The sequence below is a fragment of the Mixophyes fleayi genome, chromosome 9, assembly GCF_038048845.1.
Source record: "Mixophyes fleayi isolate aMixFle1 chromosome 9, aMixFle1.hap1, whole genome shotgun sequence".
Classification (NCBI taxonomy): Eukaryota; Metazoa; Chordata; class Amphibia; order Anura; family Limnodynastidae; genus Mixophyes; species Mixophyes fleayi.
In genome coordinates, this window is record NC_134410.1 from 26,528,168 (window position 1) to 26,550,615 (window position 22,448).

At 42.4% G+C, this 22,448-nt stretch overlaps 2 protein-coding genes across 4 annotated transcripts in view; one reads left to right on the top strand and one right to left on the bottom strand.

Annotated features, from left to right (window-relative positions):
• DPF1 (double PHD fingers 1) overlaps positions 1-21,500 on the bottom strand; it is a 199,084-nt gene extending 177,584 nt beyond the window's left edge. Inside the window, exon 1 of the mRNA XM_075187106.1 lies at positions 21,295-21,500. The gene's annotated coding sequence lies outside the window, so the exon portion shown is untranslated. The remainder of the gene's footprint in view (positions 1-21,294) is intronic.
• YIF1B (Yip1 interacting factor homolog B, membrane trafficking protein) lies at positions 902-8,270 on the top strand. 3 transcript variants are annotated; one of them, XM_075187094.1, is made up of 8 exons: positions 902-1,048; positions 2,593-2,819; positions 3,088-3,192; positions 5,777-5,855; positions 5,974-6,031; positions 6,676-6,831; positions 6,915-7,008; positions 7,114-8,270. In XM_075187094.1, the coding sequence occupies exons 1-8, from the start codon at positions 1,021-1,023 to the stop codon at positions 7,267-7,269; spliced, it is 903 nt and encodes a 300-aa protein (XP_075043195.1). In that variant the 5' UTR covers positions 902-1,020; the 3' UTR covers positions 7,270-8,270. The 3 variants fall into 3 exon arrangements, with proteins under 3 accessions (XP_075043195.1, XP_075043197.1, XP_075043196.1); XM_075187096.1 differs by having other exon boundaries at positions 1,043-1,130; XM_075187095.1 differs by having other exon boundaries at positions 1,046-1,125.
• Positions 21,501-22,448: the final 948 nt, after the last annotated feature.

Consider the following 22,448-nt stretch of genomic DNA (forward strand, 5'->3'; position numbering starts at 1 on the left):
CAAAGAGGTTCCTACATACTTGGCAACTTTAGAACCTCAAGTGACAAGTGCAGGAAGGGGCGACACAATCGCGCCACTGGGGTCCCGCCCCTAACTACGCAAGACAGCGATTTGCAGGTTCAAGTATTTGGGGGCGGGGTCATTAGGACGCAAATTGCCTAATCCGGGAGGATGCCTGCTCCAGACTCCCCAAAATTTCAGGAGTCTCCCAGACATTCCGGGAAAGTAGACACGTGTGGGTTCCTCTTTCAGTACATTGAATGAATTTCACATTTGTAAAAGTTTTGTTTTATTGCAGCCACTTTTTATTTCCCTGTTTTTTAATACTCATAAATGGAGGAAACAGAATTTTTAATTTAATGCCAAAAATAATAATAATAAACCTGCTTTCTCTTTGGCTGTCTTCATTAATGCAACACCTTCCAATGACTACAAACTGGTTGGTTCATTTTCTGGTGCATTTGTGGGGTTGCGCTAAATACCTGAAGGTAGTTTTATGAACAGTCATGGAAATATTTTTTTTCTTATTTTTTTCTACATATACAGTTAAGAAAATAAAAATATACACTGCAATGTGCTACCAAGATGAAGCTCTATCTGTTTGAAAAATCATTATTTAATTATTATTTACATTTTTTATCATTATTTAAACTTTGCTTTGGAACAATCCCAGAGGAGACCATCACATCTGTAAACCATAAACATTTGGGCAGGTCATGATGGGACAGTGATAACTCTCCAGACATTAAGGAGTTAAATGGACTACTGTCACGTGTGTTTTGTGGAGAGCGCCGCCCACTTGGTCGGGTCCCATGACGTGTCCACCTTACCTCTCCTCCCATGTGACGTTTGGTAGCCACGCCCCTGCCACATCAGACTTTTTTTTTTTAAAACGGGTCACTGAACTTTATTGACAAGTCCTTCCAGCGTCAGTCTGTCTCGGCACGGGTCTTATTGGTCAGCCGAGGCCTCGCGTCACGTGGTAAGGAGGAGGTGACGCTGCGCCGTCAAATCGGAGACATGAACCGGGAGAGTAGCTTCAGGGCCCGTAAGTAATACCCGGATCTGGGGACAGGTGTATCCGTGTCACTTAACTGCAGGTTGTCGTGATCTCTCCTGAGCTTGGTAATGTGAGTGAAGGAGATGTCGGTGTTGTGTGTATGACTGATAATGTGGAAGAGGAGTAACTGGTGGTGGGGGTACACTGAGCCAGGTGGAGAGGGGTAAGTGGGGGTACACTGAGCCAGGAGGGAGAAGGGTAAGTGGGGGTACACTGAGCCAGGAGGGAGAGGGGTAAGTGGGGGTACACTGAGCCAGGAGGGAGAGGGGTAAGTGGGGGTACACTGAGCCAGGAGGGAGAGGGGTAAGTGGGGGTACACTGAGCCAGGAGGGAGAGGGATGATTGGGGGTACACTGAGCCAGGAGGGAGAGGGATGAATGGGGGTACACTAAGCCAGAAGGGAGAGGGATGAATGGGGGTACACTGAGCCAGTAGGGAGAGGGTTGAATGGGGGTACACTGAGCCAGTAGGGAGAGGGATGAATGGGGGTACACTGAGCCAGGAGGGAGAGGGATGATTGGGGGTACACTGAGCCAGGAGGGAGAGGGATGAATGGGGGTACACTGAGCCAGGAGGGAGAGGGATGAATGGGGGTACACTGAGCCAGGAGGGAGAGGGATGAATGGGGGTACACTGAGCCAGGAGGGAGAGGGATGAATGGGGGTACACTGAGCCAGGAGGGAGAGGGATGAATGGGGGTACACTGAGCCAGGAGGGAGAGGGATGAATGGGGGTACACTGGCCAGGGGGGAGTGGGATGAATGGGGGTACACTGAGCCAGGGTGGAGTGGGATGAATGGGGGTACACTGAGCCAGGGGGGAGTGGGATGAATGGGGGTACACTGAGCCAGGAGGGAGAGGGATGCATGGGGGTACACTGAGCCAGGAGGGCGAGCGCTGCCTGGTGATTGGGGGGGTGCTGAGCCAGGATATATATTATGTTTGGTTACTAACAAAGCTGTGCAGGGTGAACCTTTTTGTCCAGGGGCGCACGGAGGATTGTCGGGGGGGGGGGTTTCTCCCCGCCGACCCCCAAAAAAACGAGAGAGAGCTGCTGCTCCATTTCGCCAGCGCTGTCCTATACAGCAGCCGCGGCGCTGTCTAAGAATCATCTGCGGCGGTGCTGTATACAATACAGCACCGCCGCGGACGCTTCTTTGACAGCGTCGCGGCTGCTGTATAGGACAGTGGCCACTTAGCGCAGGGGGGGTTTCTAGAGACTCAGAAATCCCCCCTGCGTGCGCCACTGTTGTCTCCTATATGGCAAAACCAAGTCTGTCTTTTGTTGAGAGTTGTTCACTGCGAGAAGTGGTTTGAAATTGAATTCACTGTTTTTTTTTTTTTTGTAAACTGCTAGTCTAAAGAAAGAGAACCTGTAGGTCTTAAGTTGGTTCGACACAATGAACAATATCCTCTGGGCTGAGTCTGATGTCCAGAGCCTTGTTGTATATTTTAGTGTGTTCTGTTTACTGTACTTGTATTTTCTAGGTAAATTTGCTATGTATTTTAAGCAGCATGTTTTTCTTCAACAGCCTCCAAACGGCGCCTTCGAGGCTCTAACCCGAATATGTCGAGTCCACATCAGCTCTTTGATGACACCAGTGCAGGGGCTGGGCCTCATGGCACGGAGTTCCCCAATCATGGGTCTCCTGCCCTGGGCATTCCTGCTCAGGCTTTCTTATCAGAACCAATGTCCAACTTTGCTATGGCCTATGGGAGCAGCCTGGCTAGCCAGGGCAAGGAGATGGTGGACAAAAATGTGAGTCCTGTTTGACTTGTACTGCATGGCATGTTTTGGGGTGGTATTGACATAAATGACAGGGCTCTTATGTGATGTAACAGTGTTTTATACTGTAAAACTGGTTAATTACATGTATGTTTACTCTTGTATTTATTATTGTAGAATTTATATTTCCTCTTTAAAAATACTAGTAGTCAATATTTTAATTGTCTCTAATCCACTTTTTTTTGCAATATTGGTTCTGTTTCTAGTTGACAATAACCAGTTTTTCTCCTATTTCTCACAGATTGACAGAATTATCCCAGTGAGCAAGCTCAAGTATTATTTTGCAGTTGACACAGTCTATGTTGGGAAAAAGATTGGCCTGCTCTTATTTCCCTACATGCACCATGTAAGCTCCAGATCATGTTATGTCAGGGATATATGGTAGTAAGAGATTGACAAACAATTATGTCCATGCGTTTAACTGATGAGGATGGGCCTATATTTTATTCATATGTGGAGCAGTGGCGGATCCAGGGGGGGTGCAGGTGCTTGCTGCCGGCGGCTGCACACTATGTGCAGGTCCGTTCGGCAGGGACGGTGTGCTGCCCGGCCGCTCTGATTGTGTTTTAAACACAATCAGAGCATCCGGGCAGCACACTGTCCCTGCCTGTCACTGCTGAACGGACCTGCACATAGTATGCAGCCGTCGGCAGCCTCAGATGTCAAAAAGGGGGCGGGGCCTAAATTGCCCCCTCCTAAATCTCCCCGGGTAGAAGTATTCTCTAGATCCGCCCTTGATGTGGAGTGGTAGTGGAATTTTGTCAACATGTGATAAAATATGAGGGATAATTTTTATAGCTTATTGCCATATAGTGTATTCCACTTCATGGGAGGGTTACATATCAGTTACCTTTTTAACAAACGCCCACAAATCCTAAATTAAGAATTTTTACAGGGCTCCCTTGCCTAGTCCCTCTCTCTCTCTTTGTTGATATCACAATCTTCTCCTCTGTCCCTCAAGTCTGCTACATAGGTATCATCCCCGACTCCCTCTTCTCCTTCACTCCACACATTCAGGTCCTCTTCAAATCCTGCTGCTTCCACCTCCGTCATGTATACAAGATCTGCACGTTTCTCACATAGAAGCTACCAAAACTCTTATTCACTCCCTTGTATCCTCAATGCCACTGCCTGCACCCCCCCCCCCCTCCCCAATTACATCTCTAACCTGATTTCTACTACCCACATTCCTTCATGCCCCCTCTGATCTGCTAATGATTGCTGCCTCACTACGTCTACCCATTCCCTCTTCCAGAACGTTGCTCATGCTGCTCACCTGTTGACATATTTTTCATGCCCAATCAGATTAGCTTCTACTCTCCAAGGCTTAAAGTGTGCTCTGAAAACTCATTTCTATATTCTTCAGTCTGCCCAGCCCTGCTCCTAACTCCTTTGTCTCTGCTACCACCTCTACCCCCCGTCTGTGACACCCCATTTGTGTCCTCCCTTCAGGATGTAATCTCTCATGAGCAGGGCTGTCTTTCCTCATGTTGACCTTCTACTATTACATCACCCTGTGTACCTCTAGGCCTGTTTTCTTGAGCCCAGGCCTACTTCACGGTGGACATTACCATCAGTCTTATTCGCTGTACTGTAAATAACTTGGTAATGCAGATCAAGTTATCTGTGTGTGTAATCTGTTAATTAGTAGATGTCTGGTCTTCGTGTTATTTTTAAATCAAACATTTTTTATTGGTTTTTAACACAAAGAAATAAATAACAAACAAAAGAAAACATGGACACAACGATAGATGTTGTAGTTCCACACAGGATTAAACGTACAAAAAAGCCATTTAAATATCCGCTCTTAAATCAGGTTTAGAAAAGTTATTCCAACAATCACATAATTAAATCTGCACAATATATATCTGAATGTTTACTTAGAATACAGTATGCCATAAAACGTATAGCTTAAATATGCATTATCATGTACTATCTACATAACTTAACTCTGCATAAAGATTGTAGTACTATACATCTCGATCCCTGAAGGAGTTTATCCAAACTGGAATACAAATAGAAGTACGCTGCGAGCTTATACAGGTATTAAGTAGATCCCTGCACCCCAACTAGCAGATTCCCACTAGAAATTTATATTGGGACATAGTTTGCTGCCAGCGAACTGACCGCATACCTCGATTTCGCCCACCTTGACCACACCTTATAATATTTTATATTGTCTGTATGTATTACCCAGTATTGTCTTATTAATGTTTGTTTCCAATTGTAAAGCGCTACGGAATTTGCTGGCGCTATATAAATAAATGTTAATGTTGATAATTTTACCACGACACTGATAAGTAAATCGTTTGTCACTCACTGCAGCATTTACCAAAGTTAACTAGGCACCAAAGTCAGGTCCTTCCCGTGCCATCCACATTCTGCCTATTGCAACCTTAGCAACAGCGAATAAATTTGTGACATATCTAGTCGCTGACGTCCCCAGCAATGAATTGACACCTAAACCAAATATACACGTCTTGGGGTATAATAATGGCATCTCTATACACGTGTTTTGGATGCAAGTCACTACCCACAGCCAAAAGTCCCCCCACTACAGGGCAGCTCCAGAGTAGGTGCCAGAAATTAGCGGAGGATTCTCCACATTTTGGACAAATGGAATCTGCTCTTGCATCCATCCGAAGCAGCCTGCAGGGGGAGTAGTGTACACTATGCAAAATATACATCTGGACCTGTCTGTGTCTGGTACATGAGGCAGCTTCGTGAGCACCCCATGTTATTTTTAGTTTAAAATGTATTCTGGATCGTTGCTGTCTGTATATTGTATACTGCTGTAAATTTCACGTACAGTGCTGCAGAAATGTTGTGGTGCTGCTGTAAATAAAAGATAATTTAGGAGGCAATGAATGTTTTTTGCATGACCATAACAATAGTGGTAAATGGTGACCATTTTGGTTTGTGTGTTTTAGGACTGGGAGGTGAGATACCAGCAGGATATACCTGTTGCTCCACGGTTTGATGTCAACGCTCCAGATCTCTACATTCCAGGTGTGTTGAAACTGAAATGCTTTAGTTAACTAATGTGAAACTAATGACTTTGGAGGCATAAGCGTATGGCCGGCCTCTGGAGTGAGTTCCAATATTAAGGCTCTCTCTCTTTCCGCAGTCATGGCGTTCATCACTTACCTTCTGGTAGCTGGGCTGGCACTGGGGACACAGAACAAGTGAGCGAGTTTCGATCTTATAAATGAAGGTCATGTAATAGTAAGATAAATGGTCCCAGAAGCGGTCTAATCTTGTCACAGACCTTTGGAACCATCAGCCATGTGCTCGAGATCCTTACTGCCTCAGTCTATAATGACAATGGAATTACTGCACAGATCCTTGATACAACTAGAGGCTAGATTTACTAAACTGCGGGTTTGAAAAAGTGGAGATGTTGCCTATAGCAACCAATCAGATTCTAGCTATCATTTTGTAGAATGTACTAAATAAATGACAGAGAATCTGATTGGTTGCTGTAGGCAATATCTCCACTTTTTCAAACCCGCAGTTTAGTAAATCTAGTCCCAGGTCTTGTTTTGTGAGCAATGATGGATTGCCTCCCTACTGTGGTGAGAGGGGAGCCGATGGTCTGGTAATGGAGCACAGCATGTTAATAGGGAGCTTTCAAAAGTCCTTTGTAAACCATGAACCTAAGCTTAGAGGACCTTGCAAACCATTTCTTATGTAGAAATTGTTTATTGTCACTAGGTGTCACCCTAAATCTACCTAAATTGCTTTGACTATCTCATAGGCTTTTGGATGCTAATCTCTCATGATGCATTTGTATTCTGTGCTCTCTAATTGCTTTTATTTCCATTCTCAGCTTTAGCCCAGAGATGCTGGGCATGCAGGCCAGCTCTGCCCTGGCCTGGCTTATAGTGGAGGTGTTTGCTATCCTGCTTAGTCTCTACCTAGTGACTGTAAATACTGACCTCACCACGGTGGATCTTGTAGCATTTTCTGGCTACAAATATGTGGGGTGAGTACAAAGTTTGAGGAGAGTAGTACCCCAGTGAGTGTGTTTATGAATTTAACGCTTCTCTTTGTTTAACTCTTACCCAGAATGATCTGGGGAGTTCTCTCCGGCCTCCTTTTTGGGAAGACTGTATACTACGTGGTCCTCAGCTGGTGTTGTATCTCTGTAGCCTTTTTCATGGTGAGTTTGTGCCAGCTATTGACTCCTTCACGTACAGCAGAATACACTGCCCCAACCACAGTGCTTTCCAGAACTATGTTGACATCTATTGTGTCTTTGTCCCAGATCCGGACCCTGCGGTTGAAGATCTTGTCAGAAGCTGCAGCAGAAGGGGTTCTTGTGCGCGGGGCCAGGAACCAACTGCGAATGTACCTGACCATGGCCATCGCTGCAGTGCAGCCTCTCTTCATGTACTGGCTGACGTATCACCTGGTGAGATGATTCCATAACTGGCGTCTAGGTGTGTCCTGAGGACAGAGGTGTCAATGTCGGATTTCATCTCTAGGTCTAGATTACTTCTCACACCCTGAAACGGTCGTCTCTCTTCACTGTCTTTGTACTGTTTTCTGTGCATGGACCTTCTTGCCTGGACATTAATTGTAATGGGATCCCAAGTCCAACTCTTTCTCTAGAAACCTCTATTGCTGGAACATCTCCATGACGTGCGCCACTGGATGACTTGTTCTGGAGCTGATGATGTGCTGTTTACAACTGCAGCCTGGGGGAGTTTTGCCTAGTGCTGATGTGGAGCCCGCTTGTCTACATTTGTGCAGCTGCCTATTGTCTCTAAGGATCTCCAATATATGGTTGATCTTCGTTCTTGAAGGATGGGCCACAAGTATTGGGAAACCGAATAAACAAAACTAAAAAAAAAACCAAGCATCTAACCTTTTATGCTTTATATTCAAAAACTTCTTATAATGCTTCCCCATTTTTTATTTGTGGTTGAACACTTAGGTGTTTGCACTTATTGGGAGTTTCATTATGAATGCATCCTTTTGTACTTTATCTGTACATGTAATTCCCCCACCACACCGAGACCCTGAACGTTACTGGACACTCAGATAAACTATTCATTTGCATTAAGTTATGAGTTTACTTCATTTTGGGTAATGTGGTGGTCAAACTCCCCAGGACTGTTTATGAAATTCAGGGTGGTTCTGTTTGGTCTTTGCCTTATTTAACCCATTCTGCAACCCAGGGGAGCTACATGTAAGCCAAGCTTTCAGATGAATATATTTGGTTCCTCCTGCTGCTGTGTGCTGTAGCTTGGGATCCCTGTTATTGTATGATGTGTGGCTGTGAGTGTTTCTTTAAAGGTATCATAGGGCAGCAATGTAATCTGACAGCGTATGCTCGGATAAAAACTCCATACACAACTCTGTATTTTTATTTTTGGTTTACAGTCTGTATCTCATCAGCGCATTAAATTAATAATTTTCCAGTGTTGAATATTTATTTCCAAATTTTATATTTATTTACTTTTTCCCTATAGGAGAATGTAATTGAAACCTTGCTATCTGTTCCTGTACTCTCCTTTCACCCCTGTGTTGGCTCTGTATCACCTGCATTTTGCCACTTTCTTTAAATGGATGTCAGATCTTCTGAAGTCTATCTGCCAATGTACCGTCTTCTAGGCTGTCTGCGGGATCCCATGCTGCCAGCTTGCCTCCTCTTGTGAAGGCAGTGTGCTTGCTCTTATTCTGTAACCCCATGGTGCGCTGGCCTCACTCATTGACATAAAGGTGAGTTTTATGCAGGTATAATAAAGTAGGAAAGCAGATGTTGAAGACCCTTAATGTGTTGCAAATTTTGTTCTTAGTATACAACCTGCAGTTGGCTGAACTGTGTTTGCATCTAATGTGCCTTGGTCTTCTGTGTGCTTGATCCTATTCTGCCAGTCTCCCTCTAGAAGCGGACTGCTTGTTCTTCTCTTGGACATTTGCAGGGTCTGGGCTACTTGATGGTCGGTTCACTCTTCAGTGCTATTTGTTTGTTTGTTTTTTTTCTTAAATGTTTTGTTAGCCCTTTGACAATCCTATAGAAATATACTGTGTGGCAAAACATGCTATGTTTGGGACAATGCTCAGCTAAGAGATCTCGCTGTAATACAGAAATGATGCCTTGTAGATCCTATGAATTATGGGAGTGGACACTCCGTGTCTTTTGTTAAAGCTTAGATACAGTCCGAGGTGCAGTTCATTGTAGGGTGAAGGAGAATACAAGGCTTCATGAGAGATTGTGATTTTTTTTTTTTTTTTTTTTTTCAATTCTAGTTGGGGAAATTCTCAAACTATTAGTTTGCAAATAACCAGTTGCAGATTAATGACCTGGAAGTTATAGGTGCAGACTGGATATGAAAATCAGGCTTTGTCTGTAGTGGACGTCTCTCACTCCTCTCGCATATGTTGCTTTGTACCTGGTTTGGGGACAGATACCCCCTATTAGACCTTAGTTTGAAAAAATGCATGAAAGGAAAACTCCATCTAACTCTTAATTTACTTTTAGGTGGCATTAAGTATGGTAAGCTAACATACAGAGTGTTACATACTCGGTCGTCACTTTGTTAGGTACACCTTGCTAGTACTGGGTAGAACCCCGTTTGCCACCAGACCAGACTGTATTATTTGTGGCATGGACTCAACAAGGTGCTGGGAACATTCCTTAGAGATTCTGGTCCATGTTGATATGACACATTTGCTGCAGATTTGTCGGCTGCACGTTCCTGCTGCTAATCTCCCATTGTACCACATCCCAATGGGTGATCTATAAGGCTGGGCACCCACTACAGGTTTTTCACCTGATTATTGTGCCAGTCACATGATAAATGACCGTTAGGTCTGATATCACATTAGTGTGTACACTCGCACACTCATGTTTCATCATGCCAAAGCACGTAGTATTGTTGGATTTTATAAATTAACTAAAAGGCTCTGTAAACGCTGTTGTGCCAATTCTGCAGTGTGTATGCACTCACGGCCAGCACTGTAGGCAGATCTCCACAGAGTTTAGAGTTACGATCTTTTCAGCCGATGGTTATGACAGATGAAGAGCACAGAGCTGAAGGTCAGATGTGTGTAGCCGTTGGTAAAACAATATAACATCTGGTACCCAGCACTAGATTGAGATCTGGTGACTGGAGGCCATTATTAAAGTACACTGACCTCACTTCCATGTTTGTGGAACCACCATGAGTTGTGTGCTTTGTGATATGGTGTTGCTGCACCATTAGAAAATGGGCAGTCTGTTGCCATAAAGGGATGCACATACTTGGGTAGGTTGTGGCATTTAAACAATTGCTATCAAGAGGTCTAATGTGTGCCAAGAAAACGTACCCCACACCATTGCATCAGCGTGCATCGTTGGCACAAGGCAGGATGGATCCATGGTTTGTTGTTTATGCAAAAACCCTACAATCTGCATGTTGTAGCAGAAAGCAAGATTCATCAGACTAGGCCATGTTTTTCCAATCTTCAATTGTTCAATTTTGGTAAGCCTGTGCCCACCATAACCTCACTTCTCCTGCTCTTAGCTGATAGGAGAACCCCATGTGGTCTTCTGCTGCTGCAGCCCATCCATTGTACAGTCAGAGATGCTCCTCGGCGTAGACCTGTTGTAACACCTGGATATTTGAGTTGTCGTCTTTCTGTCATCTTGAACCAGTCTGGCCATTCTCCTCTCACCTCTCTCATTAACAAGGAGTTTCACATGCAGAACTGCCGCTCACTATATGTTCTTTGTTGTGTGCATCATTCTCTGGAAACTCTCTAGAGACTTGTTATGTGTGAAAATCCTGGGAGATCAGCAGTTTCTGAGATACTCAGACCACCCTGTATGCTACCAACAATCATTCTACATTAAGTCACTTGTATCACATTTTTTCCCCATTCTGGTGTTTGGTCTGAACATCAACTGAACCTCTTGACCATGTCTGCATGCTTTTATACATTAAGTTGCTGCCACATGGATGACTGGTTATATATTTGCATTAACAAGCAGGTGTACCTAATAAAGTGGCCACTGACTGTATATACTTCTAAAGGCCTGCTAACTGTGTATGTTTTCCATGCATTCCCTCTAATAAATCCAATTACTATGCTTCAGCCAGATGTGGCTAACATGGAAAGGTATTCTGATCCAACCTGCCCAGAATTGAGGTATAATGGCACATAATTGCCATTAAAGTATATGGATAATTTCCATTGCAGTTAGATTATACAGGATCACTGTCTCGCCATGTGTGGGCAGATTGCTAACATGCACTTACATTCCAATTGTCTTGTAACGTGTGGCCGGAAGGAGGACTGGAACGATGTGTAATGCTGCACTACACAATGTGGTATCGGCAGACGAGAAGGGGTTGTACACCCTCCTGTGTATAACCCTACTCTGTAAACACCAGGCTCTGCTGCTGAGAGTGATTGATGGAAGAGGTGATAGATCTTGGTGGTGCTGTAAGACGACTTATAATTGGTTATGAGCAGCATGCATCCAGAGTCTTCTGCTACTGTCACTAAACACCTCCGGCACTTTGCAGCAGTCTCCCCTTTTAGTATTAATGTGGTGTTTTTTTTCTTTTGAATTGCCAAAGAGCGTATGCAGAGAGAGTTTTGTATTTCTCACCTGTTAATACAAGGTAATATAATCACAGATTGGGCAGCCGTCTCCTTCTATAGTAAACAGTGACCAACTTGCACAGCTCGCGTTAATAAGAGCTCCCGTAGCGCTACTTGTTACCAAAGAGCTCCAGATATGTGGGCAGCACAGTGGTCTAGTGGTTAGCACTTCTGCCTCACAGCACTGGGGTCATGAGTTCAATTCCCGACCATGGCCTTATCTGCGTGGAGTTTGTATGTTCTCCCTGGGTTTCCTCCGGGTGCGCCGGTTTCCTCCCACACTCCAAAAACATACTGGTAGGTTAATTGGCTGCTATCAAAATTGACCCTAGTCTCTCCCTGTCTGTCTCCCTCTATGTGTGTGTGTGTGTGTGTGTGTGTGTGTCTATATTAGGGAATTTAGACTGTAAGCTCCAGTGGGGGCAGGGACTGATGTGAATGGGTTCTCTGTACAGCGCTGCGGAATTAGTGGCGCTATATAAAATAAATGATAATGATATGGAATATGTCAATCAGTTATCTACTAGAGCCAGACGGATCCTATGCCTCCTGGCCCATTTAGGAGATCCTTGCCTGCAGTTGGGGAAATGGAAGATGTGGAGCCGCCGCTACTTGCCCATTGAACTGCCATTTCTAAACATTACGTTTGTTTTATTTTAGTTGTCAGTGGACACTCATTTTAATATTATTTAGAGCAGTATATTCCAAGTATCGTCTGACCAAGGACTTCTAGAGAGACAAGATTGCATTATCACATGTGATTCTATACCTCCTGTATAGACGTTAGATTATACTGCCTATAAAGAGCAAAGATTATATTGTCATCTTGTGCTTCCATATATATATATATATATATATATATATATATATATATATATGATATATAATCTTTTATGTGGCTGTCATTGCATTGATTACTGGTCCACAATCTGTGTTCCACTGTTAAACCTTCTACCTGCTCCCTCAAGGATTTGCAAAGTATAAAACATATAATCTGCATTAGTTTATTTCTGCAACACAAATACACAACTTTTCTTTTGATTAATTATCAGATGTTAGAAGGTGCCACATAACACACTTCATGTTCCTAAATGCTCAGAATACTCCTGACTTGTCATGTCACTACTACAAGGAGGTAATGCCCGTACACAACATATACTCCACAAGTGTTGCTACAGTTTGTGGAGAACTGAAATATAAACACTTGTCACCTACATAACATGGAGGCGGCCATTTTGTGGGCTGTACCAGGATCCAGCTTATCAATTCATTTGGAACTTGTGACATTACTGAGGCATGAGGAGTTTTGTGCCTCACGCCTCAGTGCTGGCACTAGTTCCTAGTGCATTGATGGGCTGCATTCTCATGAATATAGCCCACTAAATGGCTGTATCCTCTGTACGACGGAGATGGGGACACTGATGGACATACAGGACGGCTTCAATATCTTGAATAAAAAAAATAAAATAATAGCAAATACTTCAGCAGCTGGTGAAATAAATGTAAACTAATCACATCCGACCCAGAAGCCTCAGCGCTCAGGAAACAGGATGTGCAAAGAAAAATTGCTTCCCTCAGCTGCTGGGAAATGACATCTCTACATAAGGTATTATTGTGACGGTTACATTGCAGTTCTCAGATTAGTGTTTTTTGTCAGATTTTTCTTTTTTCTCTTTCTTTTCCTTCTTATCTTTCTTGTCTTTAGGTGTTTTGTCCTTATTTAACTTCTTATCCTTCTTCTTGTGTTCATGGCTTTTCCCGTGTGCCTGTGGAAATAGAACATTAGACTGGATTAGTCCTATAACTGGAGAGCTGGGAAGGAGAGGCCCTGCTCCCACTTCTGTCACCGAATCGTTTGTCGGATATGATTACAGTGTAGTACCTCTAGTAGCCTGTATGTGGCGATCTACTTGTGCCTTTGTGATCCCATACAGTATGTCTTCTCGAGACCTTAGCTGAGGGCACTGTACACCACTGTGCACACCCATATAAATATAGGTGTGCACACTAATACACAGCCGAATTTCTGTTCCGCAGCTTCTTAACGAAACAGATTTCCTCCTATGTGGAACTGATGATATCTGGTGTGTGCTAACAGCTGGGAGATAAATTTACTAAACTGCGGGTTTAAAAAAGTGGAGATGTTGCCTATAGCAACCAATCAGATTCTAGCTATCATTTTGTAGACTGTACTAAATAAATTATAACTAGAATCTGGTTGCTATAGGCAACAGCTCCACTTTTTCAAACCTGCAGTTTATACCCCCAGAGGTGAGTTACACATAAGAAAACAGCTGTCTACATAGGTTTGTGTTAATAAATGTATTTAATGTGCATGTATATAATAGGTACTGGGGCCACCGCTGTTTGGCACTATTAGAACTTGGGCCACTGCAGTGCACAGTATGGCTCTATAGGTTTCCCTGGGTGCACACCCTAATGAAATGTGCTGTTCCTGTCTATGCATATAGTATATATCATCTGGAGACGTCAGGCTGAGGGAATATATCTCGGACACTAGCATAAGCATAAGTTTATAAGATTAACATAAGTAGTGGATCTGCTGGACCTTCACTTACCTTTCCTTCACAGTCACTTCCACTTGAGCTGCTGGAATCACTGGAGCTGCTTGAATGTTTGTGCTCCCCCTGTGATAAGACAAAACAAATAAAAAAAAAAACACCCTAAATTTAACATTGTACATTAGGATTTTTTTCCACTGTTTTTTTTTTAAATATGTTTTTTAATATTTACTTTCCGAAATGTGCACAATTATACAATGTACCTCCTATTGTGTGTAAATGTGTTCAAGGTACCCACTAATATGAAGAAATGTGTGTGAAGCCGCTTCGTGTGCATTTAAATATTTTAACAAATACTTCTCAGCATTAGTTTTGCATAAGTTTATATCATACAAAAATGATTATCAGTGATTTATGCACTGTCCCGGTTCCCCAACTTTAAATGTTGGAAAATATGTGATTTTAATTGTTTTCATGAAATAGGCCCATTTATTAATATGTTTCAGTTAGCTTTGAGTAATATGTATTTAATAGACTGAAGAAGCCCTTGAATCTCTCTGTGATAGTGCTTGAGGTACATGTACCATGGGTTGAGAACATAGGCTGCAGATAACAATCTGGACCTTTCAGTAGAGCAATATAGGCATCTGCCTAGAGGCTCCGTCACACAAGGTAAAGCCACGTATCTTTCACAGGTTCTGTGACTCAGAACTCCGCTAAGCTGACAGTTCTGTATTCTGCAGCCTTGGTTTTCATAGTGAGGCCATAGAATGTTTGATTGTTTTACTATTCTTGCCCGCAGGGATGACTGAAGCTTACTGTACCTTGTGTCCCTTGCAATGTTCTCCTCCATGTCCATGCCCATGGCCCCCACCAGCTTTATGGCAGTGCTTCTCACCATCCTTTTTTGCCCCCTCGCATTTCTTTGAATCAACTGTTGGAGAGAGACCCATAAGATTTAATGTCTCCAGTTTCTCTATGGTCCCTTTAAATATAATTTATAACACCTTCCTGTAGTGACGTATGGGTATTTCACGTGACACCACCATGGTATTGCCGTACGGTGGACTAAAATGCTTCTATATGTGAGCTGCTAAATAACAGACAAATGGAAGGTTCCATCAAGATCATCAGACAATACCCATATAATTATATGTAGACACCACTGTGTGTGTGTATTGATAACCAGCAGTTTTAATGCTACCATTAGTATTAGTTAAGACTTAAATGAGCGCACCATTGTTAATCTACATATTCTGCCTTGATACAACTGATCTGAGTAAAATTAGTCCTGTTAAAAGATATTCATGTGATTTTCATCCGGAACTGTTTAGGGGAATCTGTTCAGCTAATTTTAAATATGTACTTCATTGATTGAAACTTTGGCATAATCATCACCATTTATTTATATAGCGCCACTAATTCCGCAGCGCTGTACAGAGAACTCACTCACATCAGTCCCTGCCCCATTGGAGCTTACAGTCTACATTCCCTAACATACACACACACACACACACACACACACACACACACACAGACTAGGGACAATTTTGTTAGCAGCCAATTAACCTACCAGTATGTTTTTGGAGTGTGGGAGGAAACCAGAGCACCCGGAGGACACCCACGCAAACACGGGGAGAACATACAGACTCCTCACAGATAAGGCCATGGTCAGGAATTGAACTCCTAACCCCAGTGCTGTAAGGCAGAAGTGTTAACCACTACGCCACCGTGCTGCCCGCGCATAATGTATGTAATCCTAGGTGAAAAGTCATTTAAATTTACACTCGTTTTATTTTTTGCTGGGGAGGGGGTTGTGGTCGTTCTTTCAGATTTTGACAGAACCTTAACTGTGATTTTAACAAGTTTCCTCTACAGTATACATATGTTGTGCTGATTCCTTTTCAAAACCATACTACAGTCACAGCATAGTGATCTGCTGATACATTGCAGGTACCAAGCTACCTCTCTGCTCAGGGCTAGATTGATATATGTATAGATTAGGTTACAATGTCCCAGGCCTAGGGTGCCAGAATCAGAGTTGCGGCTGAATACGGTGTACTGAGATTACGCACTTTACATGCCCGTGGAATAGGGTCCACAAGTGGCCTAGAACCTGCCACTGAGGACATATTTGTGGATGTAAGAAATTGATGCAGCATCTGTGACTGGATTTAAAGTCTCTACCTGCTTGTGGCATAAAGCTGTCTCCTTGCTGTAACACCTGAATAATAAAGAGTTACTCAAGGAAGAAACTAACTTTTAATGCTACCCCTGAAATAGTGGGTGCAGCTCAGAAATTACCACGTTTGGCAGTGGACAATCACCTTAGAGCGATAACATCCAAAGTCCACACAAGTATTAGATCATATAATACAGTAGTTAGTGTACAATGTTCTGCCCAACGCAAATCATTCCGGATCCCTTATCACGCAGTTACGTCTATCTGCCCATGGCAGCTGATTGACAAGTGTTTACAGTGCATGAAATATATCCTGTTACCGCAGATCTTTAAGTAAAAGAGACTTTTTCTATCATATGAGGTAGATAATGTGGTACAAAATTCAAACTGTCGGGATAATCGTGGCCAAATGAGGGTGTGAAATAACGTTGTGCAATATGGGTTTCTCAATTTTTGTACACTGCCCCTTCTTACATTCATTTTTGTTGTTCTCCACTATGCCTGTCTGTTGATGACTAGTGTGCAGCCAGTATTAGCTGCAAGCACAACGCAAAAACCTTTTATAAGAGACCTTTTGAACAATAACATCTTTATAAATCATCTCCTACTTGGGTTCATCGAGCAGCATTCCCAGTTTTCAAGAGAAACCAAAATGTTGAAAGTTCTTTGTCCCTTCAGCTCTCATGGCATTTCCATGATTGCCTCACTGGCTTATTTTTGTCGATTTTTTTTATTTTTTATTATTATTATTATTGGAAGGGGGGTTGGAGGACGTTCAAAGGCAGTTGGAATTACCCCATTACAAGAAATACTGCGCAAAAATGAAGACAGCCCACCAAAAACTACAGTTCCACTTTTGACCACTAGGTGGTGCTTTTGCATTCAAACCTCGTATCTAAATTACAATGTGGTTTGTAAATGATACTTGGCCGGGGATCATATTATATACTATATTGCTGCGTGTATTATAGGAATAAAATGTACGTCGAAAAATGGTTATATTACAAAATATTTTACATTTGAATTGCCCCTTCCAAATGCCCATATTTTCCCTTGCACCACACAGGACATGTTTGCTTATTGTGAGATACTAACTCATTATTCCTATCCATAATAGTCTGATGTCATAAACAAGCTGGATGTGCAGCTGTTATTGTGGACCAGGCTGCCTCTACCTGAGCGCTGATCTTGCAGCCATCAGCCAGATGATAGAGCTGATTGCATAGAAATGGTGGCAGTGGGGGATTACCTCCCACCCGTCCCTTTAACCATGCACCTGCCATTAGAACACTGCAATGTTCTATGTATAATAAATAATAATTACAGGGGCTGCAAGACTGGTGTTCTATGTACACAACCTTCCTGCCCGTTATCTCATATGGTGAAGAGGGTAATATAAATGCTGGGATTGCATCATGACCTTGATCAATATTAAAAGACAGCTATGGTGCCGGTCTGCCTATGAGAAGCAGAAACATGATAGAGGGCAGACAATGTATTTGCAGGACCCTAGTGATACATATGGATCAGGTAAGATGTGACCAATTGGATCACATACAGTGAGATCACAGGATCCCTATCCTTACCTTTGTCCATGACTGTGATGATGAGGAGTGAAGGTCTGCCTGGCTCTGTGTCCTGTGTTCAGCTGCTGGTCCTGGCAGATGTACCTGCCTGTATTTATACCCTGTGGTAGGGTGGGGCAGCCGTCACCCAGGCTATTCAGGGATAGGTGTGCCCTGGACTCTAGAATCTTTATCTCCAGCAGCTGGAGGAGGTGACATGCAGAATACAGCCCTGTGCCTGCAGGCTGCCACTTACAGCCTGGCTAAAAATATCCAGTTACAGAACAAGTATTGTGCATGTGTGTCTAGTTCCAGCCAGACGAAATATTTTTGTTGCAGGGAACCTAGAATTATCTGGCATTTTTTTTGAGGGTTTCACAAGACTTTGTACACTGAACAGGAACAGGATGCAGATTGTCAGACTAAGCCTGGCCACACATGCATCCATTGAACTGATGCATTTCTGTGCAGTCGCATCAATATACATTAATTGAGGGACACACATGACTATCCAAACCTTTGCACTCTGAATTATTAATCAAAGTGTTAAGTCAAAAGATAAGACAAGCTGGACGTAGCTCATAGCAAAAGAGCACATACAACAAGAGCCATGGGGACTTCTTAGGCAGAGAAGGAATCTGTCTCTATGGAAACGTTATGTAAGGCTACAGTCTGGTCCTCCAGATATACATTCACCAAACACTGTTGTATTAATGTGTAACTTCAGCAGATGCCAAGTTTGGAAGGAGGGTGTTAAGTGCGGTAATATGACTTAAAAAAATAAATAAATATATATATATATATATATATTTAGATATTATGGGCTTGATTCATTAAGGAAAGTGAGGGAAAAAAAATGAGTAAGTTTTCTCCTGGACCAAACATGTCACGGTGCAAGGGGTGCATATTAGTTTATTATTTTGCACCAGGGCCCTCTTAACCACATTATGGGCCCCCGGGCAAAGCAGTGCACCAGGGCCCCTACATATATGTAGTGTGTGTGTGTGAAAAGAAAGTGATATATATATATATATATATATATATATATATATATATATATATATATAAAATCACTTTTTTCCAGTCGTCAGCGTCCCTTGAAATAAAAAAAACAACCTGCTGCTGCTGAATGCTGTTTTCGTATAGGGGACTCCTCCGTGCTGCACTCCGCAATGGATGTCGGGCGTGATGACATGCACTGCGAGCGCCGCACGGAGGAGACCAGGGTTGGAGCCGGATCGCCAGCTGACCGCAAGGTAAGTATTTTCTTTCTTTTTTTCTGGCAAGATTTTTTTTTTCAGCGCTGCCTCGGACGGGGCCCCTGGGCTGCAGGGCCCCCGAATACCTGCCCATTGTGCCCAATGGGAGAGACGGCCCTGTTTTGCACATAGGTTAAATACTGGTTGTTTTTTTTATAAAGCACAAAAATACTTCATAGCTTTATTTTTACACTGAAATTTAAAGTTGATCTAGGACATGCCTTACCCCAACTATAAATCTGTCCCCACTTTTTAAATTTACCTCCCCTTTAACATGGCTTTGTACAAAGTTACTAATTCTTTTCCTTTCCTTTCCTTAATGAATCGGGCCCTATATGTTAAAGTTGAACGCATGAAGCTTCAGTTAAATTGTATAATGGGGCAGCTTTGGCATCCCCCCATAGTGTATACAGTCATGGAGCAGGAGGAGAAGGCCGCAGGTTATTGCTAAGCCGGTTTCCTTTACTCCTCCCTGGCTGCCCACCCTAAGGTTTTGTTGTTGTTTCTAATATGGTATTAAGATCTCTTACAGCTTGGGGAAAACTAGAAGACACAGAGAGAAGGGTGGCCCTTTATACCCTCCATGTTTGTCTTCTTTCTTGTCCTGACTCATGCAAGGGGGGATTAATCCCACAATGTATGCTGTCACGGAGGACTAAAGGATACCAGTGTAACAGGTAATACATAGCCTGCCATTTCTGTAAATGTCAGGCCCTGCTTCTGAGAGTGGTTGATGTCAGGACTTTGAAAGAGATGTTAATATGAGGTAATATAATCACACATTGGGCGTCTTTTTTTTTTTTTCCATCTACAGTAAACAGCGACCAACTTGAACAGTCTGTCCTCATTGTTTCCATACTATGTGTTAACAAAGGACTCCAGTCATAGAATATCTCAGTTACCCACTGCTCATCTAGAACAGCCACAGTGATCACATAGAGGAAAGATTATATTGTCACTATGTGATTCTATATCTCCTGTATAGATGTAAGAATATTCTGTGTGATTCTATACTGTCTATATAGAGCGAAGATTATATTGTCACCATGTAATTCTATACGTCCTGTATAGGTGTAAGAATATTCTCTGTGATGCTATACTGTCTATATAGAGCAAAGATTATATTGTCACCATGTGATTCTATACGTCCCGTACAGATGTAAGAATATTCTCTGTGTGATTCTATACTGTCTATATAGAGCAAATATTATATTGTCACCATGTGATTCTATACGTCCCGTACAGATGTAAGAATATTCTCTGTGTGATTCTATACTGTCTATATAGAGCAAATATTGTATTGTCACCATGTGATTCCATAGGTCCCATATAGATGTAAGAATATTCTCTGTGTGATTCTATACTGTCTATATAGAGCAAATATTATATTGTCACCATGTGATTCCATAGGTCCTGTATAGATGTAAGAATATTCTGTGTGATTCTATACTGTCTATATAGAGGAAAGATTATATTGTCACCATGTGATTCCATAGGTCCCATATAGATGTAAGAATATTCTGTGTGATTCTATACTGTCTATATAGAGCAAAGATTATATTGTCACCATGTGATTCCATAGGTCCTGTATAGATGTAAGAATATTCTCTGTGTGATTCTATACTGTCTATATAGAGGAAAGATTATATTGTCACCATGTGATTCTATACGTCCCGTACAGATGTAAGAATATTCTCTGTGTGATTCTATACTGTCTATATAGAGGAAAGATTATATTGTCACTATGTGATTCTATATCTCCTGTATAGATGTAAGAATATTCTGTGTGATTCTATACTGTCTATATAGAGCGAAGATTATATTGTCACCATGTAATTCTATACGTCCTGTATAGGTGTAAGAATATTCTCTGTGATTCTATACTGTCTATATAGAGCAAAGATTATATTGTCACCATGTGATTCTATACGTCCCGTACAGATGTAAGAATATTCTCTGTGTGATTCTATACTGTCTATATAGAGCAAATATTATATTGTCACCATGTGATTCTATACGTCCCGTACAGATGTAAGAATATTCTCTGTGTGATTCTATACTGTCTATATAGAGCAAATATTGTATTGTCACCATGTGATTCCATAGGTCCCATATAGATGTAAGAATATTCTCTGTGTGATTCTATACTGTCTATATAGAGCAAATATTATATTGTCACCATGTGATTCCATAGGTCCTGTATAGATGTAAGAATATTCTGTGTGATTCTATACTGTCTATATAGAGGAAAGATTATATTGTCAGCATAATAATCTAGTATGTGGCTGCCATTGCATTGATTACTGTTCCACAATTTCGTACTTGCCAACTTTTCCTCTTTGGCTTCAGGGAGATCCCGTGGGAGGTGGGCGTGTGGGGGCGGGGCTTTACAAATTGCATCATTAGGCGCTAAGATGACGCGATATTTGCGTCATTAAGCCCTGCCCCCCGCCACTTATCTATTGCAAGGGCAAGAACCGGGAGGTTGCTCTGCTCTCCCGGGAGGTCTCCCAGAAATGTGGGAGTCTCCCGGACATTCCGGGAGAGTAGGCAACTATGCGTTAAAGAAAAGCAGCTAATGAATCTCTAGAGACTGTAGTATCTTTTACATTTCTGTCTCCATTACTGAAGTCATGTTGCCTTACCTGTCAGTCTTTGATTAAATCTTGGTGTACATGAAAATGGCCACCTCCATAGGCATCAATACATGGACACAGGACACAATTTCTGAACTGTGTCATCATGCCACAGATGGCGAAGCCAACCACGTCTTGTACTGGCTCAGCATCAGGGAGAATGCCAGACTCTTCAGGGAGTGAGAGATTACCCCTATTTCAGGGAGTCTCCCTGACATTCAGGGAGAGTTGGCAAGTATGCACAATCTGTGTTCCACTTTTAAACCTTATACCTGCTCCATCAAGGATTTACTCAGTATAAAACATATAATCTGCATTAGTTTATTTCTGCAACACAAATACACAACACAAATACACAACTTTTCTGTTGATTAATTATTAGATGTTAGAAGGTGACTCCCCCACATAACACACTTCATGTTCCTAAATGCTCAGAATACTCCTGACTTGTCATGTCACTACTACAAGGAGGTAATGCCCGTACACAATACATACTCCACAAGTGTTGCTGCAGTTTGTTTTAGAACAGAAAGATAAACACTTGTCACCTAGATAACATGGAGGCGGCCATTTTGTGGGCTGTACCAGGATCCAGCTTATCAATTCATTTGGAGCTTGTGACATTACTGAGGCATGAGGAGTTTTGTGCCTCACGCCTCAGTGCTGGCACTAGTTCCTAGTGCATTGAAGGGCTGCATTCTCATGAATATAGCCCACTAACTGGCGGCCTCCTCTGTACGACGGAGATTGGGACACTGACGGACATACAGGAAGGCTTCAATATCTTGAATAAAAAAATAATAGGAAATACTTCAGCAGCTGGTGAAATAAATGTAAACT

What these genes read in the sequence shown, in the direction of transcription:
- YIF1B (XM_075187094.1), top strand. Translation starts at nt 1,021, where the DNA reads ATGAACCGGGAGAGTAGCTTCAGGGCCC. An exon ending in TCCAGATCTCTACATTCCAG is followed by an intron (nt 5,856 to 5,973) that starts GTGTGTTGAAAC and finishes CTCTTTCCGCAG; the next exon opens with TCATGGCGTTCATCACTTAC. An exon ending in GCACTGGGGACACAGAACAA is followed by an intron (nt 6,032 to 6,675) that starts GTGAGCGAGTTT and finishes TTCCATTCTCAG; the next exon opens with CTTTAGCCCAGAGATGCTGG.